Raw genomic sequence first — 14,519 nt, 5'->3', positions numbered from 1 at the left:
TATGGCCCCTCTCCTCTGCTTCCTGGCTGTTATAAATGGAGCAGTGCTCTTTCACCACACCCCGGAACCACTACCATCATGACGTGCTGCCTGACCTTGAGCCCAGAGCAATGGAACTGACACCTCTGAAACCATGAGTCCCAAATAAAGTTTCCCTCCTCTAAGTTGTTCTTGTCAGGTATTTAGGTCCCAGCAAAGCTGACTAACACTAATAGATACAACGAATTTCAACAAAAATATTCTTTTTACAATTATTTGGCAGGACCAAAAAAAGGATTAAATCATAGTACATTTGATTGCCTATCATAATTGCAATGTTTCTAATCTGAAGTACTAACATAAGCTAACAATTTAAATTTCAAATTTAAAAAACTGCTTGTCATGTGTTACATGATATATGTAGCTGAATATTATTTATGAGCTTCATTATGAGTAGGTTAATCTCATACTGATTTTGACTATTAAGAACCAATATTCCCCCATAATATTAAAACAAGAATAAAATATAAATATCTGAAAGGGAAATTCAGGGATGATAGAGAGGACTTTATAGAGGGGAAATTGTTATTCTGCTCCTCATTTTACCTGGATGTCTTTTCTGAGGGTTTCTGCTGACAAAGAATTATCATCCTACTCACTACTGGAGGCCCCTGGGTGTGAGAGAGAAGAGTCACCTGACACTTCCCAGATTTCCTTCAGTGTCATTGTGAGTTCTTTTTTGTAAAGATGTGCTTGAACATTGAACCAAGAGCTCACATAAAAAAGTAAAAATATTTAGCTTGGAAGCAAAGCTCCTGCAAGCATTCCTTATGGTTCTTTTCCTAAGCCATCTGATCACATGAATGTGCATGAAGCCCTCTCTCGCCCTCCTCCCTGTCTGCCTTCTTTCTCCTGCTGCTGTTTATTCTCCCTTAGTGGCTACACAACCAGTTGCCATAGGGATTTTTTTGAAGTCACAGATGGGGGATTAAAATTTCATTTCAGTTATGAGAAGGAGTGAGCAAGAGGGAATTCATTTGCATAGTACAACAATTGTAAATTTCAGAACTAAATATATTAGAATGATAATGGGTTTAAATAAAAATAGCATCATAGTGTTGCTGCAGGTTTCTTAAGGGCTTTCCCACTTTAAATTTTAGAAAAGATTAAAATTGACTCCATGATATTCATGGAGAAATTTTAATACAAAATGTGTGTTACCAAAGCACCCTTCTTGAGAATGTCTGGCACCAAAATTATCTACGGTAATTATTTTAGTTTCTTGAATTTTCACATAAACACACCTCTGATTTATTTTAAGTATATTAATAGGCCCCATCTTTCTGACATACCTCAGTGTCTGTTGGCCCTGGGCTGACCTCTGGGTGGAACTGCACAGCAAAGAATGGTTTGCTCTCATGCATAATCCCCTAAAGGAATAAGAAACAGGAAAAAAAATTCCTTCTGTAACAACAAATGTCAAGAGTGGCAATGTATTATTCAATAGACAATAAAGTTCAAATTAAAAACTGAACCGAGTGCTTAATAACATTCTGATAAATACCAACACCATTAAATAACCTGATTGGAGATTTTTAAGGACTGACATACCAAACCATTTCCATAAGAATAGAAAATGGGCCAAGGAAGACTCAACCAACTATGATTCCATAATTAAAAAAAAAAAAAAACCTATAAATTTGATCCACAGCTTTTGGGGCCCCTCTGGGCTCTGTTCAAAATATACCCAAATTCTCATATTATCAGCAGCTTCTAAATTGTTTCTCCAAGGGTCTTCTCAAGGCTACTGCAGTGCTACAGAAGTGCCCAAGACTAGCCTGGACTGGTCCCAAACAGATTTGGACCAACTGCCCATAAACTATGAGTGTGTAAGATGCTGTTGAGTAAGAATACATGTACTGGATCTTGAGAGTCAACTGATGAGAAAGTAAAAGAGAAATAACTTTCAAAAAGGAGACGGTTCTGGGAATAGTCTAGAAGAGTTCTTTTGCACACCAAAAATAGGAAAATAGGGAAAAGGAGCGTGCACCACAGGATTAACACCTGAATTTCACATCACCCACTGAACAGGCTTATTGAGAGCACTTACCTCATTTGTTTGATCATTGACATTCACAAAAAGTGGCTTCCAGCCAGCCGGGAGGGCGTTGTCCAGAGCGTAGCCATGATTCTGAGCAGTGATGAAAGCCTGCCTGTTTGTGACATTCAAAACAGGCTGATTCTGCCCTCTGGAGAGAAAAGGAGAGAAGGAATAGGGACACGGAAAATAAAAGAGAATGCAAATGCATTAGTTAAAAAGAAAAAGAAAAACCTTTTACAATTCAAAAGTTTCAATTGCTTAGTGAAAATCACTTTGTGAGAAAAGTCACAGATTGTTAATCCCAATAATTTTAGCGACAAAAATCAATTCGGTAAGCTTTGTTGTGTGTTAAATATCAGGTCTATTAAACTTCTATAATCGGTTTTAGAAAAGCTCTCATAACCAAAAGAGTTGCTCACTACCTGAACAGAAACAGAAAAATAGAAGCAACTGATTTTAAGTAATTTTAAAGCCCAAGGAGAGTTCTTGAGAGATACTGAGATAGGTGACTGATCAGACCTGAATCATTTTGAATTATACTTTCTGTGGAGGGTGGGCTGTTGGGGAGCACCTGGCATTGAATAAATTAGCATCATTTGAGGCAAAAAGTGAAACCAAGACATTCTGAAGATTTCTCAGTTATTAAGTCATACTAGCTTCATAAAGTATGATCAGTGATTTGAAATCAAGCTTAAAATCAGAACAATTTCCCTCGGAATACCATTTGATTGAATATTACAACCTCAATCTATGCCAAGAGAAGGAAAATGACTTTAAACTACAGCAAAGTTATCGTTAGAGAAGGCTATCTTTCAGAAATGCAATAGAAATGGTACCATGTAGTCTGGTGACTGTGAACTGTGGAATAGGATGGTTGTCTATTGATTCTAAAGAAAAGGCAGGTGAGTTCTCTAAGTTTTTTATGTTTAGTTACAGTTAGTATTTCAGAACTGATTTGGCCAAAAACAAAATAAGACAGCCTTACCTGTTGGCCATAGACATCTTGTAGGATTTGGCCCCAGCAGCCAGTCCTGTTATTAAATTTCCTGTACTGATGCCAAACACTGGCTCCTTGCGATCGCTTTCCAAAATCTAAACCAGGAAGAACTTTTATTAGCACAATAGTAGCACAGGTTCCAAAAGAATGCTGTCACTGAAAGAATAAAAATGAAGCACCCTTTTTTTTTCCTCTCTTAACAAGGAAATAGTAACTAAATTAAAAAGATAGAATATAAAGAAGGACACGATTGACAAATTGGTAGCATTAGAATTCAATAAGACATACTTGACATTCAGACCCAACTAAATCTAATTTAATATTTCCTTAGCAACTTGAAGGTCTTATAGGTCCCATGGTCATTGTAAGGAACATGAGTTGTCATTTTACAATCATAAGGAATAATACATGTGAAGATTGGATTCCAGCTCTTTCAACTGCAGGACAAAAGCCCAAGGTTATTCTCCCTGAAGAAAAGCTGTGTTTCCTCTGGTATTCTCTCCTCATGGTTTGCCTGTATAATGTCTACATTGATATTGCCTGAGAGGTCCCAAATACAAGTATTAAAACATAACTGAATAAGTTCAAATTAGAAGACCCTCGCCTCACACACTAATATTAACCACCGCCCAAGTTCACTGCACCTTTTTGACGTTCTGAATTAGTGGCTGTGCAAGAGCTGGGTTCCCAGGTCCTCCAGCAATCAAAAGTCCATCATACTCCATCTTGGTGAAATCATGATTCCAGGGAACTAAATGCACTTCAGCTCCTCGCTGGAAAAGAAACATAAGAGTGATGAATTTAATTACATTTCCGTTGCCAAACTCTAATCTTGCTGGATCTTCTTTTGACTAGCCACTCCTTAAAGGGAAGGAAAACGTGGTATATAATTTAAACAAATACGGCTGAACAGAAAGTTCTTTGTGTGACTCAGTGTGTTTTATGTGGAATAAATGGAAGCAATGGTCAATACAAAAAGGGAGAAAACACTTTTGAGGTTTTGACTCTGAAAAGATAGATAATGCACTTTCCTGTTCTTCATTTCAGGGTATGAAGGCTCCATGATTGGACTCCCAGGAGCACAGGTATCTTTACCAGCTAGAATTGCAAACAAAGGTAAAACCATTTTTGTCAGAATTTTAGTTGCTCCATCTCTCTTACCTTTTTCATTTATGCCTTTTTTGTATGACTTTTTTTTTTTTTTAAGATAGGGTCGTGCTAAGTTACCTTGGGCCTCAAACTTGTAATCCTCCCTCCCGAGTTGCTGGGATTACACACTTGCACCTCTGTACTAGGCCTGGGTGACAAAGCTTTAATCAACTTACTTTCTTAGGGTTTTCTCATGTTATCTATGATATTTATATTCTGAGGGGAAAAGTAGAACTTTTTGTTGTAATAATATATAGAAAGATACATTTAAGGGTTTCCCTAAGCATTTCCTGAGAGAAGAATTTGAGAGAAATAAGCTTATTTGGAAGGATTTAAAAATAAATATCAATAGAATAGAGAGTAACTAACCCATGGGACACCCCAATTAGGTATACATTATCACCATGGACAATTGAAACTCAAGCTCTTTGGGGAACTCTGAGAGCCAGTGTGGAGTTCATCCATGGGGCAAAGGAGCCATATACTGACTCTCTGCTCATAGATTGTGGGATGCTCCAGGGAAATTTCTTATGCAGAAATTTCTTGACTGCCAGAAACCTTGAACCAACCAAAGAGATGTAAGAAGCTAGCAATTAGAAAATAGGTGACATGAATTAAAACGGGAAAATGAGAGTGAAATATGGATAGGCCACTCACAGCATCTGCTACTGAGAAATCCATGCAAATTTTGTTAATGAAACTAACAACAACCTGAAATCATGATTTGGATATTTCTGATATTCTCTAACTTCATAGGTGCACTGAAGATCTCCATATTCATGCTAATTTGGTATATGAGTGTGTGCATGTGTGTGAGAGATAAAGACAGAGAGACTATGCTTCTTAGAGAGGCATGGAAAGACATAGAGAGATTGGGAAAGGAGAGGTGATCAGGAGAAATATCAAAAAATATAATATTTAAGGAACATTTTTACAAAGATTAAATTCTTCTTAAGGATTTTCAAAGTTTAATTTTAATTGGTTACATAAGAGTTAATATAAAGCACTTTGAAAGTTTGTACTATATCAGAGCATAATTCCTGCAAATATATGGTGCGTAATAAATGTAGGCCAATAGAGGAGATATCAGACTAAATTTAGCTTTCTAGTCATCTCTAAACTTCAATGAACATGAATGTGGCATGTGTCAGAATGTCAGTCAATAAATGATAAAAAAAAAAGAGTCATCATTCTTTTTTGAATTTTAGTGGCCCTGGAGAGTTTTTATTTTTTTAACATAGCAGTCTATATCTTTAATTTGAACAGGGATAAATGTGCTATTTTATAGATCAAAGGCAACAAGAAGAGTGTTGATCCCTGACATTCTGAGAAAATACTCAAGCTTTCTCTGAAACACAGGAAATCAGCTGAACACTGACAACCAACATTACCTACCCTCACCCTGGAGGTGGGATACATTACTTACCTTCACTAGCAGGCGGATGACATTGTTTTTGATCCCACAGTCTACAGCTACCACTTTTGTGGGGTTTCCTTTGCCATACACCTTGACATCCTGCCATTGTAAAAACCAGAATGTAAGAGGAAATCCCCAGCTATGAGCATTAGTCAAACGCAACTGAAGTCGCTGTGCACTGAGATTATAACGGATTGCTAACTACTAGAGAGTGACTAGAAGGTAATCAGTTTGTAAGAAAGGCACAGCAAGTGCTATAGACTGTATCTTTTTATGAGAAAATAAAGTACTCTGCTATTTTATGTAACCTGTTGATTAGAGTAATAATAAAACTCCCTGAGAAATCAACGCTTCCATAGTTAAAACCATCTTTCCCTTGCTTTGCCCCATTAGCAATGGAATTTTCAAATATCATTGTCTGATTCAGCACTAAACAGATGAGGTGATAGATAAATCATGTTTTAAATACCACTTGATCCTAACTTGCAATAAAGATCAGATGGAGTAGAGCTGAATCACTATTCATTGGGCTTGTACAGTGAAGCCAGATGGATAAAATCTGTATGAGAGCCACAGGAATTACTAAACTCACGTAGACCACTGGTCCTTTTAGGTTGCTGCAGAATCATTTGCATTTAAATGGTAGATTTCATAAAAGGATCCCAGAGCATATCATAATCATTACCTATGTCTTAAACACTGCTTGGAGGCAGATCGATTTTCAGAGGCATTTATCCAAGAAACAGTTCTCCAAACTCATAAAAGGGAAAAGAAAAGAAATGGAGAGAGGGAAGCCTGGAGGACTGAGTGGCCACACTGGTTCCAGCTTTGAGAGTTAGCCAGCACATTCTGAATTTAGGATGAGTCCAGAGTTTGCCAAAGGTTTTACACGAAAGGTACAATCTGAATATTTGAAAGAGCATTTCACTTTAGCTGAAATGTCTCTCTTTCCGCAAAGTTTATATGGAATGTGAAATCATAATCCTTAGACTGTACTTGAGGAGAAAATATAAGAAAAGTTTGTCATTATATTTTTTCTCTTGCTAATTACTCTGGAGAAAAATATATATATACTCTAGTCCTTCCATGATCTTGGGAATTACATCTGAAGTCATCCATGCTACAGGTAATCTCTCTCATAAGATAATTTGAAAAAGTACAGATTTATTCTTAACCTTAGCTTTCTGCTATAAAATAAAGAAATATTACCATCTAGTTGTAGCTGTACCAAATTGCAATTACAAGACAATGAATTAAGTTATCAACACTTCCAAGGCTCATATAATCAAACAAAACTCAGAAAACACATGTAATCTGAATCAAATGGATATTTTATCATAGCTATAATGAAATTATTTAATTTCACTGGCATTAAGAAACAGGAACAACTTTCTCCACTACAATCTTTCCCTTGATTAAATATAAACATGCAGATATGCTCATTTTTTGTTGATCTCTACATAAACTTGCTAACATTAGCATGAGGATGATATCAGAACCCCCCTCATATACCAAAATCTGCAGACATTCAAGTCCCTCACATAAATATATAGTATTTTCATACAGGCTACACACATCATCCATTATACTTAAAATCATTTCTAAATTACTTAAATATGCTATTGGACTATATTATAGGTAATAATGGCAAGAAAAATAGCCTGTATGTTTTCAGTACAGACACAATTTTTTCTTAGCATTTTCAATCCAATTCATTGGGCTTGTACAGTGAAGCCAGATGGATAAAATCTGTATGAGAGCCACAGGAATTACTAAACTCACGTAGACCACTGGTCCTTTTAGGTTGCTGCAGAATCATTTGCATTTAAATGGTAGATTTCATAAAAGGATCCCAGAGCATATCATAATCATTACCTATGTCTTAAACACTGCTTGGAGGCAGATCGATTTTCAGAGGCATTTATCCAAGAAACAGTTCTCCAAACTCATAAAAGGGAAAAGAAAAGAAATGGAGAGAGGGAAGCCTGGAGGACTGAGTGGCCACACTGGTTCCAGCTTTGAGAGTTAGCCAGCACATTCTGAATTTAGGATGAGTCCAGAGTTTGCCAAAGGTTTTACACGAAAGGTACAATCTGAATATTTGAAAGAGCATTTCACTTTAGCTGAAATGTCTCTCTTTCCGCAAAGTTTATATGGAATGTGAAATCATAATCCTTAGACTGTACTTGAGGAGAAAATATAAGAAAAGTTTGTCATTATATTTTTTCTCTTGCTAATTACTCTGGAGAAAAATATATATATACTCTAGTCCTTCCATGATCTTGGGAATTACATCTGAAGTCATCCATGCTACAGGTAATCTCTCTCATAAGATAATTTGAAAAAGTACAGATTTATTCTTAACCTTAGCTTTCTGCTATAAAATAAAGAAATATTACCATCTAGTTGTAGCTGTACCAAATTGCAATTACAAGACAATGAATTAAGTTATCAACACTTCCAAGGCTCATATAATCAAACAAAACTCAGAAAACACATGTAATCTGAATCAAATGGATATTTTATCATAGCTATAATGAAATTATTTAATTTCACTGGCATTAAGAAACAGGAACAACTTTCTCCACTACAATCTTTCCCTTGATTAAATATAAACATGCAGATATGCTCATTTTTTGTTGATCTCTACATAAACTTGCTAACATTAGCATGAGGATGATATCAGAACCCCCCTCATATACCAAAATCTGCAGACATTCAAGTCCCTCACATAAATATATAGTATTTTCATACAGGCTACACACATCATCCATTATACTTAAAATCATTTCTAAATTACTTAAATATGCTATTGGACTATATTATAGGTAATAATGGCAAGAAAAATAGCCTGTATGTTTTCAGTACAGACACAATTTTTTCTTAGCATTTTCAATCCACGGTTGGTTAAATCTACAGATTGAGTTTGCAGATATAAAGGGGGACAACTATGTACACTTTCCACATATACTGACAGAAGTTATGTAAGACATCAAAACACTTGAATATGTGAATTTGCCTGACACATCCCTCTGGGAGAGATAGATCTATCATGTAGTACTTTCCAAACTTGTTTGACCACAGAATTTTTTTAAGGCAAACTTTTCTAGGCCTGTGTTCCTCACATTTGGAAAATGCCACACTAACCTAATTACTTGTTCCCTTGTCCATTTATGCTTTGCTCCAACATTATGCTGAATGAATTCCCCCATGGTTTCCAGTAATGCGAGTCAGCCAGTGATATGAGACCCTCCAGATCTGGCCCCACTGCATTCCCACTCATCTTTGGCAAACTTGTGAACTGACATGCACAAACCCTTTGGTTCAGCCATATCAAACTACACTATCTGTTCAAACATGCCCAATGCTTCATCTCTCTCTGCCTCTCAGGGCCCATTTTTTTCTGCCCTAAACACAGTTCTCTTGGTTCTCCATCTACCTATGTCCATCAGCTCTCTGTATCTCCTAGAAAGCCTGACATCTCTGCAGAGTCCTCTCTGATGCACCTGCACACTTTCAGTGCTGCTCCACACATGCCCTTGTGGTATCTTGTGCACAACCCAAGGACCATATTTACAACTGGATCTATGTGTCATGATTTGGTTGTTCCCTTTTCCCACCAGACTCTTATGTTCCCCAGAGACAGAGACAGTAGGTAGCTCCTGGGATTCACTGATACCTGCATCTGTAGATACTCAACCAAAAACAAAAGACAACTTTCTAAAATGTGTTTCTATACATACACTAAGCATATTTCAGTTTGGGATGGCACAGTCATCATTATGAGCATTATTTTTTTAACTCAGCTATAATCCAATAAATCTTCAATGTGAAGAAATATTTCCCTTGTACAAAATGACCCCAGACTCTGATTATTGTGTCTGATTTCTATAAAGTCCTCCAGGATCTCTGACAGATTACTAGCTCTGATTCCCTATCATTGCTATGACTATCTTTGGTAATTCACCTTTATTTGATGCTGTTAAAGGCTTAACCTGAGAAACAAGAAAAGGGGGAGAAGGAAGTTAAAATAACTGTTATCAGTCTCTAAATCACGGCATGAATGTTTCTATGAATCCTGTAGGTAAAACTTATTCATTTAAAATGCACTGATTTTGTAATATTTTGTATTTTAGCTACTGAGGTACCTCTTAAACCCTCAACTCTTGCACTTCCGGAAGATGACTTCTGCCTCAATGAAGATTTTGATACTACAGAAGAATGTAGGTCTAAAGTGAATGAACCAAAATTATAAAATACAAAGGGAAAATCTCTCACCTTGGTTGAAACCTCAGCAATCAAATTCTGCTTATTTGGATCCACAAAATCCACGGGCTGACCTTCAAATTCAATTTTCCCAAGCATGGTACCCTATCAAATTAAAAACATTAGACAGTTAAAAGGAAGCAATCAGGAAGGTGCTGACAGGATAAACTCACAGGGACTTTGAACATCTGCTCCAAGATTTAGATGTCTTTATAACTACTTGTAGCCATCATCAGAAGATCTTCATCTTCTCAAATGGGAAAATGAAGCAATCGGCACAAATATTTTGAGAAATACTCTGGGAAATTCAATTAGTTCTTTTAGGGCTCAGATCATTTCCCAGATTGAGCAGAGTCAAAGGGAATCAGAATTTGGATGTTCAGATTCCAGGCTGATATAGATTGAAATATTTAGTGTGCCTGAACTCCTTAGTTCATATGACTTAGAGACATTTTATAGGAAGGGACAAAATGATCTATTGAAAAGAAAATAAGTCATCTGAAAACTACAGAAGATTTAAAAGAATTGCTATATATTTTGATAACCAAACATAGTGAAATGCAACATAAATCATAGACTTCTAGAAGTTGCAATAAAATTATTCACTACTTTTTCATGTCCAGGTGTCTCTAAGAGCCTGAACTTTAAAGAGTATTTAATTCTCTTTTTAAGTTTTCACTAATCAGCTTTGCTGATTAAACATAGCTCCATTTCCCTCTTTTTATCAGCTGTATCTTCAGACTTATTTATTTGTTAGAAAGTCTACTTGGAACCACTTAGGAAAATAGCATTCTATATTTAGTTATAATGCTTTTTCCTTAAAAAAGAAATAGATCCTTTCTTTCCCTTTTAAAATTATTCCTTGGAGAAGTCATTTGGTTAGTAAGGATAGAAAATGGTAGCTCACTATGCAGGCATGATGGTTATTTTAGTGCTCTATTTAAAACCAGCCTTGACATCTGGGAAAACGAACCAAACACCATCTTTCATCTCCATACTGGATTGCTAAAGGTCATGGTGATTAGTACTTACTTTGGGAAACCAAGTTCCATAATCCCTTGATTATGTCTATGAAACCCTAATTTTGAAATTTTATTTTCTCCTTTCTCTTAAAGGATGTTGATGAAATATGATCTTACTTTCCAACCTGAGATTAATATATATATATATATTTTAATTGTGATCCATTGTTACTCATAAACAGGCAATACTACTATTTGACCTGTGCTAGTCTTTTCAGTCAAAATTTAGGAAAACAAACTGCCTGTGGTGAAATAAAAGTTTGTCTTAACCTCACACATCACACAAGAGACACAAAGTGATCTTCTAAAGAGTTTTACCCAATCAATAGGGCTAACTATATTCTATTCAACCTGCCAATTCTGCAGCCTGAATTGAATTCCCCAATTTTATTCCCTTTTCATCCTAGAAGCATCATCATTGTTTACTGCTCCCACACATTATTAGGCTAAGAAAACATGAGAATTTACCTAGAATATATAATTTCACTGGTGTCTATTCCCAGGAAAAACATGGTGGAGGTAATAAAATCAGAACTAAAATAGAATGACTGCATAAACTCTCACTGTCTTCCTTCTGATCATGGAAATGTAGCCATGTTCTTATTTTAAAACCTGTTTTTTCTTTCTGCTTGTGGATAGCCTCTGTCAATATGCAGTTGAATTTTAGTATGTGCAACAGATTGGTTCCAAGACCCAGTGGATTCTGTGTGTGATCTATGAACATCCTCCCATATACTTTAAATCATTTTTAAATTATGTATAATAACTAGTGCTATGCAAGTAGATGTTATATTGAATTACTTAGGAAAAACTTGAAAAAAAATATGTTCAGGTTCAGTACAAACATTTTTCCCAATTGGCTGAATCCATAGATGCATAACCCATGGATACAGAAGACCAACTAGCCATATATTCTTACAAAGGATCCACAAAAATTTTCTTGAAGAATCTGTTTCACACATTTACTCTTAAATTGTGTTCTTTTTAAATAACATTCAATAAGAAAATTTTGGTTGCATTTAGGGAATCTAGTCAACATTAATGAGGGAATATTTTTCTCTGGTTTGGAATATGAAGGATTCATGTAGGATCAATCTCTTACAGCAAGAAGAAGCAAGCAGATGGCAATGAGACCTTCTCAGATCTTGGTGTCACTGAAATCAGACAAAAAAGCAAAAGCCAACCTTTCCTTTTACCACTTGATCAACAATATAGTCTCAAGAAAGGCTACATAATTAAGGTAATCCATGCAGGGTTTCTTTGGCATACCCATGAAATATTACTCACTAATTTCACAGATAGTTCTTCAAAGGGAACTAAATAAAGATCAGCACCAATGCCACATACTTTCTGATTTGTATTCTCCAGTGTGTAGGTACTAAGTTTAGGCAAAATTATCATGGCCTTAGTTCCATTCTCCACTTGCTTTACCAAAGTCCTTTCACGACGTGAGCTGAATTACAAATGCCTTGTCTTTAGTGTAAACAACACATAGTGGTAACCCCATAAACTCCTGCCAGGTGAGTTAATCCCAAATCCAACCAGTTACAAAAATGCCAATTAATTTTCAGCCTTGAAAATTACATTTAAAATAGGAAAGCAAAATAACAGAGACTCAAATAGTAGAAGCTGGCCAGATTTGTTCCTTTCCACATTAATAGGTCTCTCAGACACTGGGAGGAAAGTATGTGAAGAAACATAGATTTGGCTAAAGATGATGATCCTACCTTATCCCGAATTATTTTAGTCAGCATTCTTGTATCCACTCCATAAATTGCAGGAACCTATAAAAAAAATCATAGTGACAGTGAAATTGGAGGAAATTAGATTCAGCATATTGTTTTCAAGTTACAAACTTAGCCTCATCTATCTTCCTGAGCAGTAAATATTTTTCCCACTCCTTCTTTTCTTTGACCCAGGGTGACTGTGTTGTCAGAATACGGTAAATTGCTGCTCCATTTGGGCATGGGACTCTTACTTTCCGGGCCCTTCCTCAGAGTAAGAAATGAGAAATTCTGAACATCAATCTTCTGCTACAGTTTTGTTACTTTTAACCTAGGATGTTTTATATGTGTATACATACACACACACACACACACACACACTTATATATATATGTATATGTAAGTATATATATATATATCTCATACAATATTTTCATCATATATATGCATGTATATATACTCACATATACTTATTTATTTTTTTTAAATTGGATATATTTGAGTACACATAAATAAAGTTAAATATACATATATATTTTGTATGTACAAATATATTAAAAAATATGTATTTTAAGATAACAGAATCAGTGAACTTCATAGGCAATAATATGCAAATCTTTGATTTGAGCCAAACATTCCTGGCTCACAGTAAGTTCTCAATACATTTTTCTGAAGGACTCTGTTGAGTAGCCATGCTGCACTAACATATGCCCTATTCAGGCAATGCTTCCATTGGTTTTAGTTTCTTTGGCTAGGTTGGATAGAGACAGATGTAATATATATAATGAAAAAGCAATGGATTGGGAATTATGACCTGTGCAGATTGTGTAATCATCCCATACAATACTTTCATCATCTTTAATCCTTATAAGCATAAATAGATTCCCACTGAATATCTTTCCATAAATTCCAATTTGTTTTCTTCTACCAATTATCCAAGAGATGCTTAAACAAAATGCTTGTCCTCCTCTGATAATAGAAGGGGTGAACTGATTATTATCTTAGAACCTTGTCTACTTTATGTATCTGTGATCATAGAAGATTAAAAGCACATTTTTTAAAAACTAACAAACCGTGGGTTAGATTTATGCTAAAAATATTAGTTCTGATATAGAGATGTTATAAAAATCAGTTGTGCTGAATAACACAAAGAAAACACTAAAAGAAAATATCCAAAATTACCATTATAGAAATTAGCTGTCTAAAAAATGAAGATAAATTCAGCAAAGAGTTGAGAAGAAAACATCAGTGGCCCACAATATCATACAGATGTCTTCTCCCTTTTAAAAAGGAATAAGATCTCAGAGATTGAGATTTTTAGTTTGTCAGAAAGAGGCAGCATTTAGCACCAGTATTTAGACACTTATTGGAGAGGCAGAGTTTTCTTGGAATAATACTCTATCAATGACAGGCCCAGCAGCAGTTCAACAAAAAACAGGAATTATAACACCAGAGGTGAAGCTAAATATAGTTAAGTCCTCTAATGAATGTGAAGTGAAGTACTTCCAACTTCAAACAAAGTAAATCCTCCTATTCGATTAGAAATTAATATTTAAGGTATGGAAAGTATAATGTAACGTTTTATTATATTTTTCCTATGTTACTCAAATGAGATTATATCCAGTTATATGTCATATTGTTAAAAACCCAAAGATACTTGATGAGAATCTTAGTTTATACACACAAGAATTAAAGGTGATAAAAGTATTGTATGAAATCATTACATGACCTGCACAGCCAGTTAATCCATAGAGCTGATATGAGAACCCATGAAGCAAATTCGTGACTAGATCCTAGATAAAAGGGTGGGAAGAACTTAGATTGGTCAACAGTATAGAAAATTCAAAAAATTTTCCCATCCCTT

At 35.4% G+C, this 14,519-nt stretch overlaps 1 protein-coding gene across 1 annotated transcript in view; it reads right to left on the bottom strand.

Moving 5' to 3' along the window:
• The window catches only part of Cps1 (carbamoyl-phosphate synthase 1), a 115,710-nt gene that overhangs the window by 81,695 nt on the left and 19,496 nt on the right, over positions 1-14,519 (bottom strand). Inside the window, exons 5-11 of the mRNA XM_026403348.2 lie at positions 12,659-12,715; positions 9,922-10,014; positions 5,653-5,742; positions 3,722-3,850; positions 3,066-3,172; positions 2,090-2,228; positions 1,332-1,409 (exon numbers count right to left, since the gene is read on the bottom strand). Coding sequence (XP_026259133.1) covers positions 1,332-1,409; positions 2,090-2,228; positions 3,066-3,172; positions 3,722-3,850; positions 5,653-5,742; positions 9,922-10,014; positions 12,659-12,715 — 693 coding nt within the window. The remainder of the gene's footprint in view (positions 1-1,331; positions 1,410-2,089; positions 2,229-3,065; positions 3,173-3,721; positions 3,851-5,652; positions 5,743-9,921; positions 10,015-12,658; positions 12,716-14,519) is intronic.

The sequence above is a fragment of the Urocitellus parryii genome, chromosome 1 (genome assembly GCF_045843805.1).
Source record: "Urocitellus parryii isolate mUroPar1 chromosome 1, mUroPar1.hap1, whole genome shotgun sequence".
Classification (NCBI taxonomy): domain Eukaryota; kingdom Metazoa; phylum Chordata; class Mammalia; order Rodentia; family Sciuridae; genus Urocitellus; species Urocitellus parryii.
The sequence above is the reverse complement of the archived record's forward strand: the minus strand, read 5'-3'. Positions and strand labels throughout refer to the sequence as shown.